The sequence below is a fragment of the Cibotium barometz genome, chromosome 31 (assembly GCF_041138505.1).
Source record: "Cibotium barometz isolate CiBa-2024 chromosome 31, ASM4113850v1, whole genome shotgun sequence".
Taxonomy (NCBI): domain Eukaryota; kingdom Viridiplantae; phylum Streptophyta; class Polypodiopsida; order Cyatheales; family Cibotiaceae; genus Cibotium; species Cibotium barometz.
In genome coordinates this window covers 37,108,029-37,124,178 of record NC_141076.1, presented here as the reverse complement: position 1 = coordinate 37,124,178, position 16,150 = coordinate 37,108,029, and the positions used below count along the sequence as shown (strand labels likewise).

General features: G+C 44.4%; 2 protein-coding genes across 3 annotated transcripts in view; one reads left to right on the top strand and one right to left on the bottom strand.

The window, feature by feature from the left end:
- The window catches only part of LOC147620830 (uncharacterized), a 140,752-nt gene extending 125,535 nt beyond the window's left edge, over positions 1 to 15,217 (top strand). For both annotated transcript variants that reach the window (XR_015270015.1, XM_086825103.1), the window contains one exon: positions 14,676 to 15,217. Coding sequence is in view for 1 of the 2 variants with exons in the window: in XM_086825103.1 (XP_086681229.1) it covers positions 14,676 to 14,972 (297 nt within the window). In the remaining variant the exon portion in view is untranslated. The remainder of the gene's footprint in view (positions 1 to 14,675) is intronic.
- Positions 445 to 6,294, bottom strand: LOC147620831 (uncharacterized). The gene has a single exon (XM_086825104.1). It carries the CDS (start codon positions 5,644 to 5,646, stop codon positions 4,411 to 4,413), a length of 1,236 nt encoding a protein of 411 aa, XP_086681230.1. The 5' UTR covers positions 5,647 to 6,294; the 3' UTR covers positions 445 to 4,410.
- Positions 15,218 to 16,150: the final 933 nt, after the last annotated feature.

Here is a 16,150-nt window from a genome sequence, read left to right as displayed (position 1 = left end):
CCAGAGAGAGATGACAGAGATCAGAGCTCAGTTTCATAGAGTGGGTGTGGAGCGATTGGCTCGCTTCAGAGCAGACCCATGCATGTTCTTCAGGGAGCTGTGGACACCCCCTTTATTGATGTATACCATTCTATACCCCCAATATGGTACAGGATGGAGCTAGCTAGGTTGCATATCATGACTCCATGCATATAGCTTTGCATTCTCCTAGTAGTAGAGCTCCATCACCTCCCCACTCATTGTACTTATTGCACACCCAGATTCAGCTTTTTAGTTCAGTACTTTTTCATTTTGTTGGGATGACAGAGGATACCCCACACAGGTACACTGATTTGTCTCATAGGCCGAGTTCGGTCTTTTGGAAGACGTTAATAAAATCTTTCTCTCTCTTTTCTCTCTCTACACACACACACACACTTTTTTTTTTTTGTAAAGCTTCATGTCATTAATTACAGGTGGGAAACCTCAAAACGAGGAAAACCCACCAAAAAGACCACACTTTTTATTTACAAGTGGGAAACCTCTAAGCGAGGAAAACCCAGAAAAAGAAGAGTAACTATAGGCTTCACTACCTAGAAGCAATCAAAGTAAATCCTATAAGCATCAAGAGTGATGTCCCCAGCATCATAAGCAAAATGAAGCGCGTGACCAAGCGAGAACTTGAAGTAATGGAAGGGAACAATGTCATTGGCTTGGAACATGAGGTTGTTCCGAACATGCCATATGGTCCAAAAGACCCAGAATCGGACCCAGCTGAAAAATACAGCAAACTGAGACTGTGATGCTTGTAATACCCCAAAAAAGCCAAAAGCATCTGTGAAAAATGCCCGAAGGGAAACGAAGGCGAAGAGCAGTCGAGACCCGGCGAATGAACGATCTGGAGCATACGCAACCCCATAGTAAATGTGGGACAGTCTCCTCAGTAGCTTTACATCGGACACAACGTGAAGGCGCAATATGACGTGCATGGAACAAGCTACCAACAGGAAGAGCACCAACCAAACAGCGCCACAAGAACAGGCGTTCTTTAAGAGGCAGATGACTTTTCCAAATGCGAAACAATGTACGTTTCCACCACATTGAAGATTTGGAGAGAGACCATAGCTGATTACCATGTCTGACTATCCATGCATCCGATTGCAAGAGGGCATAAACTGTCCCAGCTGAAATACATTTCATAGCAGTGGTTCCAAGATTCCAATCAGATAGACGGGAATCCACATTCAAGGGAGGTTAAGGAGAAATATCAGCAATCATCCGTTGAATTTCTGTCCAAAGATGAGAATAATGGGATCCCAATTGAAAACGATCCGCCGCAACAGAGAAGGAAAGAACCTGACCAATGTCATCCACCACCTGATGTATCTGACAAATTCCTTTTTGAGATAGAAAATATGCCTGACGAGGTGAACGGTCAACCAAAGTGGAAGAAAATACACGACTCCAATGCAAACTCTCTAGCCGCAGGGAATTGCCCATCAAAGATCGGGAACCATGCCATATCATATGTGAAGTAACTTCCTTCCAATCAATAATGAGAGAAGAAGTGAAAGGACATCCCGGAATGTGTCCTTCAAGTTTTCCACATATAAGATCCCAGTATGTGGGTTGCCAATGACCATAGAACGGCGTGACAATCTGCCGACACAAATGGGACACCATGAGAGTCCAGGGTTGCTGCTGATCCAACAAAACCGGCAAAAGCATAGCTTTCCTAGCCAAAACATGACGTCTCAAATCCAAAATATTCAGGCCTCCAAGGCGCTTAGGAGAGCATAACTTGTCCATGGATAACAATCTGAGGCCCTTTCCACGAGATGAAGTGCGCCAGAAATGCGCCAATATACTTGACATAAGGGACTTTAAGCGGGATTGAGACCAATATAGCAAAGGTAGATAAAACTGCACATAAGCTACAAGAATGCATTGCACAATTCTAAGACGCACATGAAGCGGCCATGTGGACAACTTCCAATAATGTAACTTGGAGTGCAAGCGCTCGGCTACCCAATCCAATTTCCGTGTAGCCGATACAGTCCAACCCAGTGGATAACCCAAATGACGAACTATAATGTTCGGAGGAACAAGTTCGCCTGGCCAAAGCAGCTTATGCCAATCATACTCAGTTAGAGCCAATAGTTTGGATTTACGAAAATTCACTTTGAGGCCTGCTGCCAATCCAAACAAATGAAGAGTATGCATAATTTGTTCCACATCATCTTGGTGATTGCGGGGCATAAAGAGAGAATCATCTGCATAAGCTTGTGCAATAAAATGTTTCCCAGAGGGTAATTTCAAGCCCTGCAATCTTCCAGACGAAGTCAAAGATTCCAAATACATAAGCAGGGGATGAGTAGCAATCGCATAAAGCAAAGCACTGAGAGGACAACCTTGCCTTACCGAACGTCCCAAATGCCAAGGATATGTGAGAAAACCATCCAACAAACCGGCAGAGGTACTGTCAGCATACAAGAAATAAACCACAGAGGATAGCTTAGGCCCAAATCCCAGCCGAAGCATGGTATCTGCAATGTAATCCCAAAGAACAGTGTCAAATGCCTTTTCAATGTCAACCTGCATGACCAATACATCTTGTCGAGTGTATTTGGCATACTCCATGCCAATGATGACATTTGCTAGATTATCAGTAATTTGCCTTCGTGGAATGAAGCCATACTGAGATGGATGCAAACCATCATGCAAAAACCCTTTAAGTCTATTGACAAGCATTTTAGCCAGCAATTTATAAACCACAGGCATGAGCGTAATCGGCCTCCATTGCGAGAACTCTTCACAAAGTGCTTGCTTTGGAATCAACTTGAGCAAGCCTTCTTTCCAAGATGAAGGCAAAACCTGTTGTTCCCATGCCCTGTTTATCATTAACAATAGTGGCTGATCTAGGTAGTGCCAAAACGACAAGAAAAATTCTACAGTAAGGCCATCCCAGCCGGGAGATTTCCAACGGCCCAAATCACACAAACTGGCATACAATTCTGTTTCCGTGAAGGCGGCTTCCAAAAGTTGAGCCTGGTGCGCCGATAAAATCGGTGCAACTTGAGATAAAAACAGGCAACGAGCCTCTCGACCTTCCTGCGTGAGAGAAGAGGCCTCAAAAATCTTGCCATAATGAGATTCCATGGCCCGTGCAAGCCCCACACGAGAGTTAGTCCAATCACCAGTCGGGAGTTTAATCCTCTTAATAGTTTGAGACTGCCTGGAAAGATGTAGATGACGAAAGAATTGTTTAGAAGTGCATCCTTTATCCGCTATAGCCTTTTGGCGAGCTCTAGTCTGCCACTTTGCCAATTTTCTCTCATCATTACAATGCAACAAAGCACGAGCAGAAAGCAACTCTGTCATCTGGATTTCAGTAAGAGATGAAGTGTTAGCCAGATGCATCAAACTTTGACAAGTGCCTTTGGCCTGTTGAACTTGCTCTCTGAAATGCGATAAATAGTGTCTGCCATAATCCTGGATCACACATTGAACCCGCATAACAAAACGAAACCATGCTGTATCCATATCAACATGCATTTGAGAGATCAATGGCGAAATAATATCCACAATCAGATTGCGAAAAACCTCATGCTTAAGATAAGCATTATTGACATGCAGAAGTCTCTTTCTAGTTAATGAATCATTGGCAGAACATGAACCGAATTGTATTTTCAAGCATATCGGAGCATGATCCGAGAGACACAAGGAGTAATCAATCCACATATCACATACAAAATCATCATACTGCTGCATCTGAAAGAGATACCATCGGTCCAGACGAGCACGATACATTGATCGAGCGTTATGCTGAAATGTGAATCCTGGATCATTGGCTTGCAACAGAGGCCACAAATCCAAGGCATTACATGTGTGCTGAAAGAGATCCCAAGCTTGTCATTCCACATGAAGCATGTGAGAATGTCCAGTAGTATTATCCACATGATTTGGAGCATTATTAAAATCGCCACAAAGAAATGCATTAGAACGCCAACAATAAGAGGAGATGGCATGCCACAAACGAGCCCTGTCAGTAGAGGCTGTGTATGCATACACACCACCAAACTCAAAAACTTCCCCATTGATAATACATTGAATGACCATCCATCTGCCAGCTGGATCATTGAATACCAACATGGGAAATAATTCATGGCGAACAAGCATCAGCACTCCAGAGTATCCAGCGGATCCTGCATAAGCTATCCAATATCCCGCAAAATAGGAAGTTTGTCCGGCAAAATTATGCTGATTATGCTCTTGAAGAACAACAATATCTGCTTTGCAAGTATGTACATAGTGCCAGATTAGCCTCCATTTATCCTGATTGCATAATCCACGCACATTATATGAAATGCAATGTATAGAACTATGCATCTTAAATGGTATATACAGTGGGCGAGAAAACCAACAGAAAGCTTAAGAACTCGTGCCCATGGGCACATCCGCATCAGTCGCGGAAACATCGGCTGCCAAATCAAAACTCGAATGTGGAGGAAACAAGTGATGGCCTTCCGACGTTGAAGCGGTGCCCCCTGTAACTACTTCCTTATAAGATCGAACAACTTTATCCCAGGCCTGTGCCAAGGAAGAGTTATCATTACAAGGCAGTTTTTGCTGAGCAACATTCTTCAAGGGGGGCACATAATTGCGAGAAGATGGTAGAGTACGTGCTTTGACAGTTTTCTTGGGTACTATCCACGCCTGAGTAGCAGGAAGCTTCTCTTTGCCCTTGTCTTTGATGTTCGGGGAAGCAGGAACACTTGGCATTTGAGACTGCTTCCCTTTACCTTTATTTAGTCCAGTTGTTGATGTGGATGCGGAAGCACCTTTAGATTGTGCCTCAGGGGAAGATTTCGCTGGAGGAGGAGTCTGAGGGGTAGGGACAGGCGAAGGAGGGGGTTGTAGATTTGGTTCAGAACATTCAGATTGCATATGACCAAATTTGCCACAGCGAAAACAGGAATTGGCAAATTTCCCCCATTTAAGCTTGAATGGTCGCTTTCCGACCACTGTGTCCCCAGAATCAACGGTAATGCCCGTAGGAGCAGGAAGATCAGTGTCCCATAGAATACAAAAACGATTTGTATTGGCATCCAACTTCGGGGGGCAAATCACTTTGCCCAATTGAGCAGCCAACAAAGGAAGAAAATGACGCCAAGTACGAGGAAAATCCACCACTTCAACCCAAACCGGGCACTTATGTCGAATAAGGCTCTGATAATCTTTAGTAAGAGCCCAGGGAAGAACATGAGTCATTTGCGTATTGAAGAAGAGGGGAGACATTTCCAACAAAGCATCTCTAGCTTCCATGTCTGCTAACAAGACCTCATAGAATCCTCTTGCTCCAAAATAAACACCCCGGACTGCTTGACGCTTCAGCAAGAAATCAACCCATTGTCCCACATCCTGTGCACTAGGCATCTTGCCCGAGAAAAAGAGAATCACTGCATTCAATGCATACTGCGCAACCGGATCCATGAGCTCCTGCACCGGAATACGCACTTCTGTGACTGGAGCAGGTCCTTCCCAAGCACATCTTGCTTCTTCGAAATCCTCATGCAGGCATTCCTTAATCAAAGACATGGCATCCAAATTCGAGGTGTTCATTGCTTTCCGACGCTTATAAATGGCCAGCTCAGGTGATTCCATCATGCACACCTTAAATTTTCTATAATCCCCAGAACTGCTGTAAGCCCTATTGCTGCTGCAGACACGAATTTGCTGCGGTACCACTGGTCGAATCTGCTGCAAGCCCCAAATGAAGTAGAAACCCTAATGCTGGCTGTCGCTGGACAGATACTTACATGTGGTTGCCGACTTTATCAGACAAGTAAGTGGCGAGCAGAGTCGAGCAGAGACGCAGGCGAAGACAGTCGCAGGTTCGTAGGCGAACAGAGTCGCAGGCTCACAAGCGAGTAGAGTCGCAGGCGAACAGGGTCGCAGGTCACAGGCGAGCAGTCGAACAGGGTCGCAGGCGAGCGCACCACACACACAAGCTTTTTCGCAGGCGAACAGGGTCGCAGGGTCGCAGGCGAGCGCTAACCCTCTGCTAGCTACACACACACACACACACCAATGCCTCTCTCTCACACACGCACACACTCAGAAGGGGATGTACAGAGAAGAGAATCGAAAGGCAGAAATTAACAGGTGATGCTGTAGATTACAAGAAGCAGACGTGCAGGTTGCAATAAGCACGTCGCAAGAAGAAGACGTGCAGGTCGCAAGTCCTAGACGAGCAGGCGAGCACGTTGAGCAGACAAGCAGGTCGCAGGCGAGCACCGCACACCAACCACACACACACCACACACACACACACACTTTTTTTTTATAGTAAAACCAGTAATTGTTATATTTTCATAAAGTCAATATACAAGACATTAGACTCCAAAGGAGAGCCTAATGGAAGCACACAAGAAAGTTTACATAATCATATTCTCCAGAGTGGAGAATATCCAAAGATCAAAAGCACTCGAAGAAAAGCTGAATACAAGATGCATCCATGTCACCCTCAAGGCAAGCAGCATATACAGACTGTCGCAATGAGGCTCGGAAAGATTCATATGATTGGAGATTGTGCCTTCCCAAATATGCAAAATTGTGTTCACTCCAGATGGTCCATAGGGCCCAATATCTCACCCAAAATAGAAAAAGTGAGTATTGGGACAAGGTTCTGAGATGTCTGCCAAAGAGCCAGAAATGTTTCCCAAATCTATGAGTTGGGAAGCGAAGGCAAAGATAATCAGAAATACGCCTGAGGAGGATCCTAGAACAAGGACAATGCCAAAGCAAATGAGGAATTGTCTCTGAAAGAGCCATACATCTTAGACAGGTGGATGATGCAATATGGCGTCTTGCAAGTGTAACCCCCACTGACAATGTACCTGTCAAACATCTCCAGAGGAAAAGTCTTTGTTTCAAAGGCATTTTACTTTTCCATATCATTCGAATATTCTTCCTCCACCATGAAAGGGGTTTCCTTATATGCCATAAAGAATTGCCATATTGCTGGATCCATGGAGCAGGCTGAAGTAAATGATAGGCTTTAATGGAGGTTAGAGCGGGGAGAGGAACAGGATGAGTGCCTGTAGTGGAGGAAAGCAGCTGCCAATCCATAAGCCGATCCATAGGAGCCATAGGAGGAACTGGTAGAAAAGGAAATAATAAATCAGCAATTTTCTTCCATATGGTCCTGTGATGCATTCCCAAAGGATAGGAAGCCATAGCCTGGGGAAAAGATAAAACATATCCCTGATCATCCACCACATCTTGTATATACCGAATTCCCAATTTAGAGAGGTTGTATGCTCGGATCGGTTCCTGTAAGGCAAGTGGAGTGTCAAAGATGGCACTCCAATGAATACTTTCCTGTCTCATGGAATTTGTCCCCGAGCAATTATTAGGAGCCCATTTAACTTTTGAAAGTAGCTGTTTCCAGTCCAAAATCAAAGCAGTAGAGAAAGGGCAGCCTGGTATCTTTCCTGCAAATCTCCCAATGACAACCTCCCAGGGATCAGTAGTCCATTGGCCATAAGCAGAAGTCCTCATATTAACACACATAGATGCAAGCATACATGTCCATGGCTGTTGTTGGCGGAAAAAAGTATGCAGCATAGTGATTTTCCTTGCAAGGACATGATACCGCACATTTAGAATATTTAGACCACCATGCATCCTTGGGGAGCACAACAATTCCATCTTCATCAGTCTTAATGCTTTCACTGCCGCTTTTGTTCTCCAGAGTATTTCCATGGCTTGTGACGTAAAGGCTGAAATATCCCGAGAGGACCAATGTAACAATGGCAAATAAAATTGCACATATGACATTACAATAGACTGCACTATTCTGAGCCTGACATGAAGCGGCCAGGTAGATATCTTCCAGAAATCCAATTTATGTTGCAGTCTTTGTAAGACCCATTTGAGCTGCTGCTTCCTAGTAATATGCCATCCTATTGGATATCCCAAATGCCTGACTGCATCTTTTGAATTCACCACTTGCCCAGGCCAAAGAAGAGAATGCCAATCACATTGTTTGAGAGGAAGTAATTTAGATTTGTCAAAATTAATATTCAGACCAGCTGCCAAGCCAAACAATGAAAGCGTGGTCATTAGCATATGTACTTCCTGGGGTGAATTCTGTGGCATGAAAAAGGAATCATCAGCATATGCTTGAGCCAAAAAGGATGATGCCCCAGGGATTGTGAGCCCTTTCATCTGCCCTGTATGTGTCAGATGATCAAGATACTTTAGAAGGGGATGGGTGACAATGGCATATAGCAAAGCACTAAGGGGCAGCCCTGTCGTACTGATCTACCCAATGTCCATGAGCGGGAGAGATGGTTTCCCAAAATACACTGAGAGGTAGATCCAGAGTAGAGCCAAAATACTGCATTTGCCATCTTGGGACCAAAACCAAGTTTGAACATAATTTGAGAGATGAAGTCCCAGTGAACAGTATCAAATGCCTTAGCAATATCCACTTGCAAAATAAGTACATCTTGATGGGAGTACTTAGCATATTCAATTGCTGTCAAGGCATTGGAAATGTTATCATGGATTTGTCTACGCGGGATAAATCCATATTGATAAGGATGAAGACCCACATCCAATATCGTATGCAGCCAGTGCACCATCATCTTTGCAATAAGCTTATAAACTACTGGCATCAAAGTAATGGGCCTCCAATCCGACAGATGATCACAGAGATGTTTTTTAGGCACTAGTTTTACTATGCCATGTTTCCATGAGTGTGGCATCTGGTTTGCCTGCCAGGCTGCATTGATCATCTGTAATAGGACTTCTTTCAAGTCATCCCAAAAGACAATATAGAATTCCACCGTAAGGCCATCCCAACCAGGAGACTTATGTCTGCTAAGGTGAAACAATGCATTCTCAAGCTCTGTGGCAGTGAAAGATCCCTCCATGGTAAGAGCAGCATCCTTATCCACTATTTCAGAGACATGTCGAAGGAATTCAGTCCTAGCATCAATCATTTGATTTGATGGGGAGCCAGGAGGGGAGAACATGTTCTGAAAATAATTATGGCATTCATCTTGGAGATCAGAGAAAGAGTGCGTCCATGAGCCATCCAGCTTTCTAACTCGTAGGCATGAATTTTTCTTACGAGTAGCATGCAGGCCCTGAAAGAAAGCTTTGGATGAAAGGCCCTTATCCATGAGGGGCTTCGTTCTCGCCCTGATCTGCCATTTATGCAATTTTCTCTGATCATTGGCATTCAATTGAAAATGAGCATGTGAAAGAGCTTCCTGTTCATCCTCAGAGAGAGGTCTTGACTGAGAAAATTCAGTCAGTTGTTGTGCTGTCCTTTTTGCTTCTTTGATCTTATTTCTCCATTCAGACATATACCACTTGCCATAGCTGCAAATGATATTCTGCAGTCTGGTAACCAGGCTGTCCCATGCATAATTGATATCCTCCTGGGCATGCTGAAACAAAGGCTGTATTGCAAGTTTAATCATTTGCTGGAAATGTTGGTGCCTTAAATAGGCCTGATTTACATGCAGTAGCCTGCTAGAATGGGAAGGCAAATCATCCAAAGGCAGGCCAATGTGTAAATCCATCCAAAGCGGAGCATGATCTGATAATCCCAGGGAAAAGTCAATGGAGAGATGAGGACTGAAATCTGCAAATTGATGAGGATAAAAGAGGTACCATCTGTCTAACCTTGCCCAGTATGTGGTGAATGCATTGTGATGAAAAGTGTATCCGGGCAAGGTTTCCTGGAGGAGCAGCCATAAGTCTTCAGCCTGCACCGCAAGAAGCATACTCTCCCATTGCTGCCTTTCCAAAGATAACATGTGAGATTTAGAAGTAGTGTTATCTCTTGGCAGAGGGGAATTGTTAAAATCTCCACAGATGAATGCATTGGACCTCCATGGATATCTGGATAAGGAGTCCCATAAAGAAGCCCTCATGGCAGAGGTCTGCGAAGCATATACAGAGGCAAACTCAAGTATATCCCCATTGACATTGCATTGTATAACCAACCATCTGCCACTACTGTCATTAAAAGCTAACTGAGGCTGCAACTCATGTCTAGCCAGAATACATACCCCTGAATAAGTGGAGGTGCCAGCATAAAATATGTCATAGCCACTAAAATATCCATGCTGACCTGCCATGGAATGTTGATTGTGCTCTTGTAAACAGACAATATCAGGCTGCATTTTATGTACATAGTGCCACAAAAGTCTCCATTTTGAAGCATTGCAAAGACTCTGTACATTGTATGTAAAGCACTTAAGTGTTTGTAGCATGTAAAAGATATATACAAGGTGACATCAGAATGTACAACATCAACAAGGCAAAGGATCGGCCTGCATGGGTTGCATTCCATCATGGCCCATAAATGAGATGGCATTCTCTTCTTCATCTGAATCACATATAGGGATGCCCTTTTTCAAAACCCCGACCCAGTTTTGTAGGACAGGAGCTGAAGTAGAAGCCTGTCCTGGTGAAGGAGAAGAAGCATCCCATTGTCGAGATTGAAGGGGACGTTGCTTTAATGCAATCACCTTCTTGGGTTGTTGAAACCCATCATGATCAATCACTGTAGATTCCTGCATTTTCTCTTTTCCTTTGTCTTTTGCTTTGGCAACAGGTGATTGTATCTGATTGATGGACTTGGCATTCTTTGCTGCATTTGCAGTGGGTGTCTTAACTTGGAGCTTTTCATTCTTTTCTCGTGTCTGAGGCGGCAATGCATTAGGGGGGGGCTTATGTAATACCGTTGGGCATTCAGATGCCAAATGTCCATACTTATGACATGCAAAACATGCACCTGCAAATACACCCCACTTCAATTCGAAATACTTCTTGCCCAGCTGCACTCCCTCCACTTCCACCTGCAAATACACCCCACTTCAATTCGAAATACTTCTTGCCCAGCTGCACTCCCTCCACTTCCACACACACACACACACACACCATGGATAGTTTCTATCCACCTTGCTTTGGTTCTCCTGTGCAAACCTTAATGTCTATAAATGGTATCAAAGCTTGGTTTTAGGCTCTCTGATTTTAGGTTTCTGCACCCACCATTATCATTCTCTCTTCACAATTTGTAGTCCCTCTGCTCCCGTTTGCTCAAATCTGTAGCAGCCGCCATTGAATATAGCTCCTGTCGGACATTCAGTGCTGCCCTCCCATCAGCGCCCAGAATTGCCCGTCATCTGGCAGCACCAGCTGTCACGACCCTGTGCTTTCTCTGGATAGTATTCAGGTGTGCACGGGGACATGGTGGACAGTGTGAATGGCACCAGTTTGGGGCCAAGTGATTAAAGTCCCTTCACATAACCCAAAAAGACAAAGGGTTAGAGGGGACAAAGGTTTAAAAGCCTTAATAATAAAATAATACTTTTTTTTAAAGGGATCGTGGCCCATAAGTTATTATAGGGGGCCACATGTGTGTTTTTTTTTCTGAAGAGGGGCTGGTGGGCTGCAGGGAGGCGCCTTTCTATTGGTAAAAAGGCGGAGGGCTGAACTGCCTACTCTTTCTCTTTCTCTTGCAAACGGAGGGCTGGTCTGCACGTGGCTGGACTGAAAAGCAGGGCTGGACTGAAAAGCAGGGCTGCAGCATGCATCTTCCTCCTTCGTGGAAAGCAGCGCAGAATTGTAGGCGGGCAGCAGGACGTTCAGTTGGGCAGAACTCTCTCTTTCTCTCTCCCTTGCAAACAGTCAGGCGGCCAGGGGCTGGTTGCTCTGGACACACAGGCGGCCAGGACTGCAGAGGTACACACAGGGATTGTTTGCGTAGATGGTCATAGGGCTGGTCCGCAGGAGGATAACACTGCAAAAGACCATGCAGGCCTTTGGCAGCGCATATGAGACTTTAGTTGGATTGTAGTGTACAGCTCCTTTCACCCATAGGTGGCTGCTGGACAAAGGTGCACAAGTGTGCTGATCCTCCTTGCAATAGGGATGTTTCGAGACTGTTTATGGGCTGTTTTGCTTGGCTGCAAGTACACTGTGTAAATGGGTTATTGGCTGCAAGTACAAGGTCACCTGGTTATGTTTCTTGGCATGGGAGCGATGCAAGCTCTCATGGGTGCATACCCATGGAGCAGATTGCTTTCTTCATGCTTGGAAGGAACAGAGGGAGCTGCAGTTTTGGGCATACCTATGTAACATAGATGTGGGGCAGAAATACAGCTAGACATATTCAGTAAGAGCTCTCTCTTTTGTTTGTGTGTTGTGTTGGCACTACATTTGAGTATGTGCCGAGAATGTTTTGAAATGGAAAGAGGACATGGGTTTCATGCTGGGCCAGACTAGATGTTTAATGGGGAAAACAGGTCACCCGATGTTTGCTGGAACAAGTCCATGGTTTCTCGAGGAAACATGTTTTTGGGTTTCTCTAGGAGATAGGTCACATGCAGACAATGGTCACAGGAGTGGACACATGTTTGATATAGCCTTGCTACTGATTGGACAGGGGACAGGGAATCCATGACTGAGATGGATAGTACCCTTGGAAGGTAGAGAGGGAGTGTACAGGTGTGTCTACTGTATGGTATGCTGTGCTGTGATGCGAGTTCTCTTTTGGGAGACAGTTTGGGAGTCTTTGCGGTGATGCAGAAGCATTGGATGTGTCAAGGTGTGATGCTGTCCATGGGGTGAGAGACTATGGATGGTTGTGGCAGCCTTGACCGAGGGAGAAAGCTTCTCTATGCAGGACTCATGTGAAAGAGTCTTTTGATGTGAACAATGGTTGGACTTGTTTGTGGATGCCGAGTGGATATGAAGCCATGATGCAGGGTCTTTGCAGGCTTTAGGAGGTCTACTGTGACGGCCGAGTTTCGAGCCTTATTGTAATCAAAGCTTTCTTATAATCAATTAAAGAAATACCGCAAGGGACGCCACTGCGTTTTGGGGCCAATTGGTGTCCGTGTACTATTTGCAGGAGCACTCTGCCCCCCTGTTTGTTTTCCCTTTGTTGGTCCTCAAAGGTGTTGAAGTGTTTTGTGTGCAAGTTTGTTTTTGCACCGCCCTTACGTTTTGTTTGAAGACCGAGGCCGGTTAACACCAACTGATGGAGATGATGGCGGGCAGAGAGAAGCATGGGGCAGAGACGGCACAGGTGTTTCATCTCGAGCGGGCGGCACCTCCTTTGCAGCTGCTGCCTCTTCCACTGCCTTTGCTGATCGCATGTGCACCATCTCCCTTGTCTAGCGCTGCCGCCTAGGTCGCTCACTCCAACAGCTGTTGCCCCCCAGCCATCTCCGCTTACCAGCTATCTACAGATCCCTCCATCGGTATCTGCACATGAAATCGGGCATGGAATTATTTATTTAGCCTTTGCAATAGTAAAAATTTGTGGCTTTTTCGAAATCCCAAAGAAAATCATCAAATTGAAACTCCCAACATATACAAAAATTTAGGGCTTTAAGCAATCTGCATCAAAACTACAGTCCCTGTAGTTGTAGTGGCATTGAAGGCCCACGCATTTGCATTTGTGCATCATTGCCTTCCACAACAAAATCTGCATTGACACTGGCATGGAAATGTCGCCGAAACAAACTGCTCTTCACCAACACATGCTCGAGGGCAAGTTTTTTTACTTCGAAAAATTATCTATTTCTTGTTTTGTGTGTGTGAGTCAAGGTTTCTGCCTGGGAAGTCCCCTAAAAACTGAAAAACTGAATTAAATAATTTGTGTGTATTTTTGTAATGCCTTAATGTTATAAAAGGTCTTATTTTCATGTCATTCCTTGCTTAGAGAAAAAGGGGTGTGGGGGGTGTGTCTTGGTAAGCTGATGTAGGCTGCCATGTGTGGTCAAGCTCTCATATCACGCTTGACATGAGTTTCAGGTGTTGGCATCGTAGTGTTCTTTGGTATCATACAATTGCAGCTTTGAGCCCAAATCACCATGGCTATTGAAGGTCTTCTCAGGCATCTCCACCCTTGCGCTCCGAAGGGGGTTTGCTGGGATTTGTAGCCTCGTGTGTTCCACCTCGTGTTTGTGTGTCCGTATGTGTGTGTGAACAACCCCTATAAAGGTTATTATGCGGAGCAGACACATTGTCAAACAGGCTGGTCTGTGGAAGATAGCCATGAAAGCTGGCTGCAGTTGCAACCCTTAGTGAAGGGGTCAGGGGGAGAAAGTAAAATTATAGACCAAAGAGAACAAATGCATCTACCTCTACCAAATTATTTATTCCGAAACCCACTTGGTAGGGAATGTCCTGTTGTTGGCAGCCAAGCCCGTTCCTCATCCGGAAGCAACGGCCAAAAGGCTGTTTCTTCCCATCATGCTGCTTACGTACCTCCCTTTTACCTGCTCAAACATTTTTTTATTGTTGTCAGGTAAGTCTATCCTGACTCCTGATTGGTTAGAACTTAGACCGCCTGCTTGTCCAATCCGGAAATCTGATTGGTGGAGCCAGAAAGGGAACAAAATTTTGCTGCAGAACCCCAGTGTAATGGACAGCTGATATATGCCCGAGAACTGGAACTATATGCCTGTTTGCATGAGGATCTTTGAATTGAGCTATCCGAAAGAGGCAAGGAAATGTGTCAGGAAACCTGCATGGAAGTCCAAATCTACCTCTGAAGTGTTTGCTTAATCTCGTCAAATGGATGTCTGCTGCTACTTTCCATCAAAGCTGATATAGCTGGTGTAACTGGTTTTTATTCTTGCTCCTTTTGTTGAATGCAGGCAACTTTTGATGATGGAATGCTTGCTGAAGCCGTGAAGAAGAACCATAGCATGACAAAAGAGGCAATTGAAGTTGGAGTATCTGCTGAGGTGTATCGTATTTTTTTGACACATTTCAGCCAACGATATCCGAAGGTTCCTGTTTTCGATAGCAGCTACAATGACAAGACTTGCATTGCATTTGATATGATGAGTGTAAACCTAGCAGACTTGCCTTTAGTTCCACAACTTCTACCTGCCTTTCAGTTGCTTTTCAGAGACCAGTTGGAGGATGACGACCTTGTGATTAGTGTTTAGTTTTGCGGTCTTAGTCAGTGTAGTATGTAGAACAGTTTTGATAGACATCCCAAGGCTTTATGAAATTCTTTGGATTGCATTCTTTGGGGAGCCTGTTTTGATTTTTGGATAGCATGACATTTACAGAAAGCTCCGACTAAGCTGAAAGAAAATGTTAAGTGAGGTGAACATCTGTGTTATTCATAAACATCGTCAGCTTTGTTGAACACACACTTTTTGTGAAACGAAGAAACTATATTATGAAACATCCATTTTACATCAGGGCAGTGCTCAATAAAGAGCCTATGCCCTATCAATCAAAAACAGTAAAAGAAAAGCTGAATACAAGAAACATCCAAATCTTCCTCATGTAAGGCATCATATAAGGACTGCCGCAATGAGGCTCGGAAGAACTCATAAGGGTGCTGAAGGGGTGAATTCAGATATGCATGATTTCGCTGTAGCCAGAGGGTCCATAAGGCCCAGTATCTGATCCAATGGAAGAAAAGAGAATACTGTGACAAAGAAGCTGATAATGTGCCAAACATCCAGAAAAACCTGTAGAACCTGTGTGCAGGAAATCTGAGAGATAAAAAATAGGAGATTTTGTCCAGAAGGTCTCTTGAATATGAACAAAACCACAATAAATGCGGAATACTCTCAGTAGTATGATGACATCTTGGACAAAGAGGAGAGGCAATCCTTCTTTGAGCCAATTTCACTTCCACTGGAAAAATACCAACAATGCATCTCCAAAGAAAGAGTCTCTGCTTCAATGGCATTTTCAACTTCCATATCAATGTCAATTTTCCTTTCCACCAAGCTAAAGACTTATTCAGATGCCAAAGAGAATTAGCATGATGAGCAATCCATGGAGGAGGTAATATCAATCGATAAGCCTGTATGGAAGTCAATAGATGCAAAGGCTGAGAGGGTAATTTTGAACTTGAAGACTGAAGATGCCAATCTTGAAGCCTGTCTCTTACATCCAATGTTGGAATCGGAATGAAAGGGTTTAAGAGATCTGCATTAGCTTTCCATATAGGTCTATGATGCATCCCGAGATTGTATTGTTGGCATGCTGCCGGAAAAGAGAGAATATGCCCTCGAGTATCTACCACGTCGTCAATGAACCGGATGTCCAACTTCGTAAGATTGTAAGCTCTGATTGGTTGTTGTATAGCAAGGGGAGAGTAAAA